Raw genomic sequence first — 10,473 nt, forward strand, 5'->3', positions numbered from 1 at the left:
AAATAGCAAATTATGCAAGCAATAAGTGTAAGCAAATAGTGTTCTGAACTGATGTCCCCAGACCCTTAGTTCACTCCAGAGCAAAGCAGCGAGCTCAACTAGCCCATCCCTCGCCTCAGGCCCCGAAATCCTGAGTTTTCAATCAGGCCCAGAACCTAAGTCATCATCCAAACATTGGGTTCAGTCGCTTTGGTACATTCCAACCAGTTGTCATTGAGATTACTAATGCCATCTTAAGCTGGAAGCACAGAAGGTATTGAGGACAAATTCTTGAAGCTTATTGATTACTTTTGAGGAGATGATAGTATTGAATTTTGAGCTGTAGCCAATAAAGAGCATCCTGATGTATGCATCTTTGCTGTCCAGGTGTCCCAGGGTTGAGTGAAAAGCCAATGAGAGCATCTACAATAGTCAAATTGGACTGGATCCAAGTTGCTTCTCAGGCATCAGTTGATATGTTTCATCACCAACCTCTCAAAGCATTTTGAGTTCTATTAGACAATAGTCATTGATAGTCATTGATGCCTAGGCTGAATTTCTGGAAATCTCATCACTTGGCTGTCCTCCTCCTCTCTGCATATAGGCAGAGACTAAAGAGCAAGGCTCCAGGGATAAGGAAAACAAAGACTTGGTCACAGGAAGCAGAGGAACAGTTACAGGATTGCTTCAATTCTATATATAATACCCATGCTATATTTCGAAGTATTTCTGTAGGATCTTTTAAGCCCACTTGAGAGGTCTGACAAATGTTAGATGCAACATCTCATCTAGAAGATAGCACTTTTAACAATGCAGTACACTCCTTCCACAGGAATGAAGTGCTAGTTTGAATTAATGTGCTCTAGAGTCTTGAGTGGGACTTAAACTGGTGACACTGATTATTCTTTAAAATGTCTTAGAAGTTGTCACCCTTGTCTTGCCTTCATTTCAAAATAGATGTAGGAAATTTCAAGGCGATTAAGTACAGATTTGAGATCATAAGTATTTTCGCATTTCATTCAGATCTAATATATCCATATTTGGCATAATATTCCCCTTCTTCCATCTATCCAAGAGAAAATATTTGTCAGAAATTTCCCTCATAATGTCATTTCACTTAAATCCATTCTATTCTGGTATCAGAAAATAAACCATGGAAAACTGGACAGTTGGCGGTGCTGTTATAGGCTAAGCTTATTAAAAGACAGAAAGTATTAGCGGAAGATTAGTGGAATGTAGAAGTCTTAGGCATACATGCAGTTTCCATTCTTCTCAAATAAATTTAGTATTTTATGGGAAAGAAGATGTAAAAAGGATAAAGGAGATAACAAAATAGTCCTTCTCTCAACATTATGAAGATTGGTCAATCATGCATGAAGTCACTAATTAATTTCCCTCTAATTATGTCATCGGGAAGCTTCCAGATTAGTACAATGCTCCATGCTATGTCCTAGACCAGACCAGTGTCTGTTATTATTTTGTACAACAACAGATCTTGTCTCTTTCACTGCACTAATCGTGCAGTGCTGAGTTTTCCCAACCCACACCAGCTTGCTGAGGAATTAACTATTGTCAGTCTCTAATGCCATAAAAATAGGCTATGTGAAGGTTAATAGACAAGTCTTCAATACACTGGTTTCCTTTGTCTGTTGTTCTTGTAATGATATTAGTTTATTATTTTAATTAAAGTTCCAGGTTCCAGATATCTATTAATCATGCTTCCTATTTATTACATGACCGTTGCATTGAGTAAACCCATCTCCTCAGCAGTAGCTGCCGAAACACCTGTGCTTTGCCCATTTACTATCATAATTTCTGCTCTCTAATGCTTTCTGAGAATCCTTCTTCTTCGCTGCCCATCTTTTTTTCTCTTCTCAAGGTTCTCCTTGATTTTCACTTCAGTTTGTTTTCCTGACCTTGTGAAATTTTACCATGTATTTTTGTATGTGAGAAGTGGTTCAGAAAATAAGCTGTTAACTCCAGTAGCAAGTTGTTGATTTGGGGTGATTTTATGGTTGATAACAAAGATCCTACCACTTGCTCATTAACATCTCCAATTATGATGACTTGTTAAGATATTTGATGCAAGGGTTAGAATATAAGAACATAATAAGTAGGAGCAGGAGTTGGCCATCTGGCCCGTCGAGCCTGCTCCACCATTCAATAAGATCATGGCTGATCTGGCCATGGACACATCCCCACCTACCTGCCTTTTCCCCATAACCCTTAATTCCCCTACTATGCAAAAATCTATCCAACCTTGTCTTAAATATATTTACTGAGGGAGCTTCCACTGTTTCATTGGGCAGAGAATTCCACAGATTCACTACTCTTTGGGAAAAGCAGTTCATACTCATCTCCGTCCTAAATCTACTCCCCCCGAATCTTGAGGCTATGTCCCCTAGATCTAGTCTCACCTACCAGTGGAAACAACTTTCCTGCCTCTATCTTATCTATCCCTTTCATTATTTTATATGTTTCTATAAGATCTCCTTTAAACAAACATAAGCCTTGTAACAATTAAAGTCTGCATAAGAATAATATTTCTACTTTGGTGCTATATTACTTTGCACTAAATTCTGAAGGAGAATATTTAGCATTGTTTAAATTATTTCATCCTATTATGCCTAGACCTAGTGATGATTTAAAACGTGGACAAGTATGCTTCTTTGGTGGAGTGCATTTGCCAACCAGCAGACGGTCACTGGCAGTTCTGATTTGCATGTTATGCAGTATTGATCAAATCTTGCATACCTCTTGCACATCGAGGTTCTCCCTACAAGAAAGCAACCAGGTTGATGTCAGATAATTGTGTGCTTTTAGGGCCAGAAGGGAGGAAGCTTTGTGTAGATAGAGGACACTGGAAGATGAAGGGTCAGTCTGGATGTCACAGGATCTTCAGAACCTTCAGGAGTGCGTCTGGTTAATTGGAATCAAGAGCATTCATTATCAGCAAGTGGGAACATGCAGAGTACCTTTGATAATTGGTAGTGTGATAAACGCACTGAAGATTGTGTGTACTGGAGTCAAGCTCAGGAAAAGCGGAGAGGTCCACTGGCAAGCCACTGCAAGAGTTAAGTATGTTACTTAGTCAGAAGCTTTAATTAAGATGGTCTGGGATCATCTTCTCCCTTTAATGCTAAAACATGCCTCATATGTGCCAGGAAAGTTTCCCCTGTATGATTGCCCTTGCCATCTTTCATCCATGCATTTGTGATAATCATGGAGGTAAGGGGTAGGTACGTATTTGCGTACCTCTGAGCGTTAACACGCCAAATGCTAGTGGAACCCGAAAGGAAACTCAGGGGCTTTATGATACGCAAGGAAAGTCCCCAGTTTTCTTTTACACTTTAAAAAGAGGATATCTAACTGCGTAGTACTCAAGCTTTGCACTGGAACAGAGAACCTCTAGACCAGTCTGTGCTTGTCTCTGCTCTCTCAAATTGCTGTCTAATTGATCTCACTCTCCTGCTCTTATCCTTTGCTCTGTGATTTGTTCCTGGTGCTGAGGCAAATTGATCCATGAGCAAATAATACAAATGATTGTCCAGCTTTGCCAGCAATCTAACTGAAGATCGATTAGTACCCTCGCCAAAGGAAAAAAACTAAAGATTCAAATCTCCAAACTACCCCTTATTTCATCCTGCTACTTTCTACTAACAGTCAGATTTATTAGGTTTTGATCAGGTCATTAACAGTAATTTTGAAAGGTTCCTCTGGCTGTGAGCATACTTCGGAAAATCAAAACTATTGTGTTATAGCCCCATTTCCAATTTGCACCTCCACTGCCTCCAGCAATGCTCTAAAGCACAAGGACTGTGTTATGAGAGGACAATTCATTTTAGGAGAATAAGTTGCTCTCACATTTTGTAGATTAATTTCCTTCGTATCCTCTGTCCTCAGCTAAGAAAAATCCTAGGATGTGCCCTACCAGAAGAAAAAATGAAATGAATTCGGAAGAAAATATCCACTAATAATCTAGCTATTTCTCTTTGAAGTTATTATTATCTTTGATTCAGAATAATTTCTGAAGAAAATTAGTCATTTCCAAAACATCAAGTCATAACGTTCAGATCATTTGAATCCTGAAAGCAACTCCTTTAAACATAAAAGTCCCTGATTTTCATTTTATAACCATTCATTTGAGCTTCAAACATTTCCATAAACATTCTGTCACTTGACATTAAGAATAAAAAGGAAAGAAAATGGGCAGGTAACAAATACAGTTGATTTCCTCGAATTAATTTTCTCAAAGGCATTTTATACACACTGCATTGAATATGATGTTGCCCAGAGGGCAATATTGTTTTAATTAAAATGTAACAACAGAGTTTTGATCATTAGAAAATCAGGGTCAATATAGGGGCATAGCATTTTATGCAATTCAATAAATGAATCTTTTTAACTAGGAGTGAATAGTAAAACAATGTTTAGTTACAAAGAACGATCTGACATTTAATCTGCCTGCACTGGCCCTTGTTAATTAAAATCTTGAGATATTTGGCAGCTCATGTCATCTGGTAGTGACTGGAACAAATTCAATAATTATGTAGTTTGGCTAGAGGTGAAGGAGGAATCGACAAAGATTTTGTGCTCTGAGAAATTCTGATGAATCTGGGAATCTGTAAAAAAAACAAAAGTTGGCACAGGTATGCAGAGATTTGGTTCTGCGTAAATATAACGCCTGTCCTACCATCCTCTGCGTTCCTAGCTGCCTAACTAAATTAGTTAGTAGGTAGATCATTACTAAGATGAGCTTTTTACACAGATCAAGTCAGTCAAGTTTATTGTCTTTTAACTATATACGTGTATGTAACGTATATAACCATATAGAAACATAGAAAATAGGTGCAGGAGTAGGCCATTCAGCCCTTCGAGCCTGCACCACCATTTACTATGATCATGGCTGATCATCCAACTCAGAACCCTGCCCCAGCCTTCCCTCCATAACCCCTGACCCCTGTAGCCACAAGGGCCATATCTAACTCCCTCTTAAATATAGCCAATGAACTGGCCTCAACTGTTTCCTGTGGCAGAGAATTCCACAGATTCACCACTCTCTGTGTGAAGAAGTTTTTCCCAATCTCGGTCCTAAAAGGCTTCCCCTCTATCCTCAAACGGTGGCCCCTCGTTCTGGACTTCCCCAACATCGGGAACAATCTTCCTGCATCTAGCCTGTCCAATTCCTTTAGGATCTTATACGTTTCAATCAGATCCCCCCTCAATCTTCTAAATTCCAACGAGTACAAGCCCAGTTCATCCAGTTTTTCTTCATATGAAAGTCCTGCCATCCCAGGAATCAATCTGGTGAACCTTCTTTGTACTCCCTCTATGGCAAAGATGTCTTTCCTCAGATTAGGGGACCAAAACTGCACACAATACTCCAGGTGTGGTCTCACCAAGGCCTTGTACAACTGCAGTAGTACCTCCCTGCTCCTGTACTCGAATCCTCTCGCTATAAATGCCAGCATACCATTCGGCTTTTTCACCGCCTGCTGTTCCTGCATGCCCACTTTCAATGACTGGTGTATAATGACACCCAGGTCTCGTTGCACCTCCCCTTTTCCTAATCGGCCACCATTCAGATAATAATCTGTTTTCCTATTTTTGCCACCAAAGTGGATAACTTCACATTTATCCACATTAAATTGCATCTGCCATGAGTTTGCCCACTCACCCAACCTATCCAAGTCACCCTGCATCCTCTTAGCATCCTCCTCACTGCTAACACTGCCACCCAGCTTCGTGTCATCCGCAAAATTGGAGATGCTGCATTTAATTCCCTCATCCAAGTCATTAATATATATTGTAAACAACTGGGGTCCCAGCACTGAGCCTTGCGGTACCCCACTAGTCACCGCCTGCCATTCTGAAAAGGTCCCATTTATTCCCACTCTTTGCTTCCTGTCTGCTAACCAATTCTCCACCCACACCAATACCTTACCCCCAATACCATGTGCTTTAAGTTTGCACACTAATCTCCTGTGTGGGACCTTGTCAAAAGCCTTTTGAAAATCCAAATATACCACATCCACTGGTTCTCCCCTATCCACTCTACTAGTTACATCCTCAAAAAATTCTATGAGATTCGTCAGACATGATTTTCCTTTCACAAATCCATGCTGACTTTGTCCGATCATTTCACCGCTTTCCAAATGTGCTGTTATCACATCCTTGATAACTGACTCCAGCAGTTTCCCCACCACCGACGTTAGGCTAACCGGTCTATAATTCCCCAGTTTGTCTCTCTCTCCTTTTTTAAAAAGTGGGGTTACATTAGCCACCCTCCAATCCTCAGGAACTAGTCCAGAATCTAACGAGTTTTGAAAAATTATTACTAATGCATCCACTATTTCTTGGGCTACTTCCTTAAGCACTCTAGGATGCAGACCATCTGGCCCTGGGGATTTATCTGCCTTCAATCCCTTCAATTTACCTAACACCACTTCCCTACTAACATGTATTTCGCTCAGTTCCTCCATCTCACTGGACCCTCTGTCTCTTACTATTTCTGGAAGATTATTTATGTCCTCCTTAGTGAAGACAGAACCAAAGTAATTATTCAATTGGTCTGCCATGTCCTTGCTCCCCATAATCAATTCACCTGTTTCTGTCTGCAGGGGACCTACATTTGTCTTTACCAGTCTTTTCCTTTTTACATATCTATGAAAGCTTTTACAGTCCGTTTTTATGTTCCCTGCCAGTTTTCTCTCATAATCTTTTCTCCCCTTCCTAATTAAGCCCTTTGTCCTCCTCTGCTGAACTCTGAATTTCTCCCAGTCCTCAGGTGAGCCACGTTCTCTGGCTAATTTGTATGCTTCTTCTTTGGAATTGATACTATCCCTAATTTCTCTTGTCAGCCACGGGTGCACTACCTTCCTTGATTTATTCTTTTGCCAAACTGGGATGAACAATTGTTGTAGTTCATCCATGCAACCTTTAAATGCTTGCCATTGCATATCCACCGTCAATCCTTTAAGTGTCATTTGCCAGTCTATCTTAGCAAATTCACGTCTCATACCTTCAAAGTTACCCCTCTTTAAGTTCAGAACCTTTGTTTCTGAATTAACTATGTCACTCTCCATATTAATGAAGAATTCCACCATATTACGGTCACTCTTACCCAAGGGGCTTCTCACGACAAGATCGCTAATTAACCCTTCCTCATTGCTCAAAACCCAGTCCAGAATAGCCTGCTCTCTAGTTGGTTCCTCGACATGTTGGTTCAAAAAACCATCCCACATACATTCCAAGAAATCCTCTTCCTCAGCACCTTTACCAATTTGGTTCACCCAATCTACATGTAGATTGAAGTCACCCATTATAACTGCTGTTCCTTTATTGCACACATTTCTAATTTCCTGTTTAATACCATCTCCGACCTCACTACTACTGTTAGGTGGCCTGTACACAACTCCCACCAGTGTCTTCTGCCCCTTCGTGTTACACAGCTCTACCCATATCGATTCCACATCTTCCCGGCTTATGTCCTTCCTTTCTATTGCGTTAATCTCTTCTTTAACCAGCAACGCCACCCCACCTCCCCTTCCTTCATGTCTATCCCTCCTGAATATTGAATATCCCTGATCGTTGAGCTCCCATCCCTGTATCATGTATATAGAAACAAGACAATGTTTCTTCAAACCAGAGTGTAAAACACATAACACATGGTAACTTATGAAGGCAAGGGTAAAATCTTTAATGAATCACACATAAACAACAAACTAAAGTGCATTAATATTAAATATTGTAAAATATGGAACAGACTAACTAGTGACACTTCAAATGCGATGCAGTAGAGAGTTCAGAAGCCTAATGGCCTGGGGTAAGAAACTGTTTCTTATTCGAACCATTCTTGTTTTTATGCATTGTAGTCTCCTACCTGATGTAGAAAGTCAAAGGGAAGGCTGATTGGATGGGTGAGATCCTCTTATAGCACTAAGGTCCCTGCATACACAGCACTCCTGATAAATGTTCCTGATGGATGGTAGGGAGACCTCTGTGACCCACTCAGTTGTTCTCACAGTCCTTGTAGGGATTTCTGGTTCTTACTTGAGTGCTTCCATACCAGATGGAGATGCAGCTTGTCAAGATGCTCTCAATGGTGCTCCTGCAAAACGCAGTTAAGATGGGTGAGGGGGTGGGAGCCTTGCTTGCCTCAATCTTCTTAGGAAGTGGAGGCGCTGTTGTGCCTCCTTGTTCATGGAGGTGATATTAAGGGACTGTGTGGTGTGTGGCCAAGTGGTTAAGGCGTCGGTCTAGTGATCTGAAGGTTGCTAGTTCGAGCCTCAGCTAAGGCAGCGTGTTGTGTCCTTGAGCAAGGCACTTAACCACACATTGCTCTGTGGCAACACTGGTGCCAAGCTGTATGGGTCCTAGTGCCCTTCCCTTGGACAACATTGGCGGTGTGGAGAGGGGAGACTTGCAGCATGGGCAACTGCCGGTCTTCCATACAACCTTGCCCAGGCCTCAGTCAACATCGAAAATCGATGGACAGCCGAAGAAGTTAAGGAACCAGGTGAGGTCATCCATGATGTGAACTCACAGGAACTTGGTGTACTTAATTCTCTCTATGAAGGAACCATGTATTCGCAGAGGGAGATCAATTACGAGTTTAGATATTATTGTCCTAATAAAAGCAGTTGTCAAAATGGTTGTTGTGATGCACCGAGTGTGGTAGGGTAGTGGATAGTGTTTGCTGCTCTCACTTTCAGCTTCCACCGCTGGCTAGTGGTCTTGTAAAAAGGAGAGCTGAAAGTGTAAGTCAGTCCCTGCCAGTACGTAGCCTCTCCAACAGCAAGCCTCATGTAGTGCCTCCTCACTGGTGACATATGGAAGCTGAACTCCTTTCGGACTCAGGCTGATCTACAGAGGATGAGGAGGAGGTCTGATCCCTGCACATGCAGCACGCAGGCCCACCAGGGTGTGGACATGCCCTGGCACTCATCAACCAGATCCCCAGCTATGGGTAAATAGCCCCACTGCCTTGTGGGCAGCCTCGTGAGAGATGAAGGCTACGAGAGTAAACCCAGGCAGCAAATCTGGAGTGGAACCCGAAAGGCGACTGGAAGTCAGATCCTGCAGCCAAGCTGGTGCCAAGCATATTGCTTCATAAGCCTTCCTTTGGACTACACTGGTGAGGTTGAGAGGTGGATCTTGATGACTGGGCATCTCTGGATCTCCATACCTTTTGCCCAGGCTTGTGATGATGATCATCATCACCCATTGTCTTTCAAGACAGACGGATGCCAACTAATAAAAGCAGAGAATATTGAAGAAACCTCACAGATTTAACAGTTGTTTAGCTTACTTTTCAACTGTTTAATATATAGAAGATCTGAAAAGCAGTAAAATAGGTGCATTTCTCCTATCTCAGAGAGAGCTTTTCATTGACTTCTCTGCAACCTGTAAGGTTACAGCATGTCCAACTTTCTCATTTACAGTCCCTTGTTCTGAGCGGTGTCAGAACGTTTCTTCACTGAATAATATAGATGAGGACCTCTTTGCTGTAACACATTATATTTCATTAACATTTATTGAACAGGTGCAACTGAAATTTATTCAAGCAATCAATCAAATTCAAGACTAAAAAGCCATTCCTGGGTATTTCACTTTATCCTTTTTTACAGGGAATGTGTTAATAGCATTTGCCTCCTGGTCAAGCAATGAGGAAATGTGCATGTACAATCTCAGCAGAGGCATTTTTAGATCTACCAGCAGTGCAAGTGACTAATGAGCACTCATCAATAATAATGGAATGTTCAAGTGTCACTGAAGGAGCTTCAGATAGTAAAGTTTCTTAGAGTTCAACTGTACAGTGCGTTGAACGAAAAGGAGTGATTTTGGAAAAGATTTTTTTTGTTATTAACTCTTTATTAATGACAAAACTAGTGCAGAAGTTTGACAAGTAAAATTAAACAAAGCACAGTATTAAGAATTTCGATTGCAAACACAAAGGCAGAAATGATCCACAGCAACAAGTACGGTCTGAAAAAATAATACTATGTCGATTCATCTTGGACAAATTTTCCATGAAGAAGGTATGGGGACTGGAAATCATGTTGACAGTTAGCATACGCCATTCCCAAGCCCATCCTTGCACCAAAAGAAATAGGCCACTGACGTTGTTTGAAAGCAACAACAGAAAATACAATTCCTAATCCAAGGCCAACACCTAATTTCACCACCACATCTGCCAAGCACCACTCCACCTTCTTACCGACTTCGGCCTCCACCATCTTGAACCTATAAATAATGTACTTCACAGCCTAAGACTTAGGGTGTCATTTTTTTAAATCCTTCATGCTTTGGGGAAAGAAAGATGCATGTCTCTGGAATAAACAGCTGGCCTGTTACATCACAATGATGGCATTGCCAAGCTCTCTGACCCAGAAGACAGTAGATCTGTACCTAGCCATAGTCATAAGTGTAGAGAGGGTAGAGCAGTGGACTAAGCATGCATCCTTGAGGTGCACTTGAGTTGATTGTCAGCAA

The 10,473-nt window shown here is 41.3% G+C and overlaps 1 protein-coding gene across 1 annotated transcript; it reads right to left on the reverse strand.

The window, feature by feature from the left end:
• Nucleotides 1–9,879: 9,879 nt before the first annotated feature.
• Nucleotides 9,880–10,220, reverse strand: LOC134357547 (MICOS complex subunit MIC10-like). Its single transcript, XM_063069176.1, has one exon. The coding sequence runs from the start codon at nucleotides 10,215–10,217 to the stop codon at nucleotides 9,981–9,983; it is 237 nt and encodes a 78-aa protein (XP_062925246.1). The 5' UTR covers nucleotides 10,218–10,220; the 3' UTR covers nucleotides 9,880–9,980.
• Nucleotides 10,221–10,473: the final 253 nt, after the last annotated feature.

This window comes from Mobula hypostoma, chromosome 16, assembly GCF_963921235.1.
Source record: "Mobula hypostoma chromosome 16, sMobHyp1.1, whole genome shotgun sequence".
Taxonomy (NCBI): domain Eukaryota; kingdom Metazoa; phylum Chordata; class Chondrichthyes; order Myliobatiformes; family Myliobatidae; genus Mobula; species Mobula hypostoma.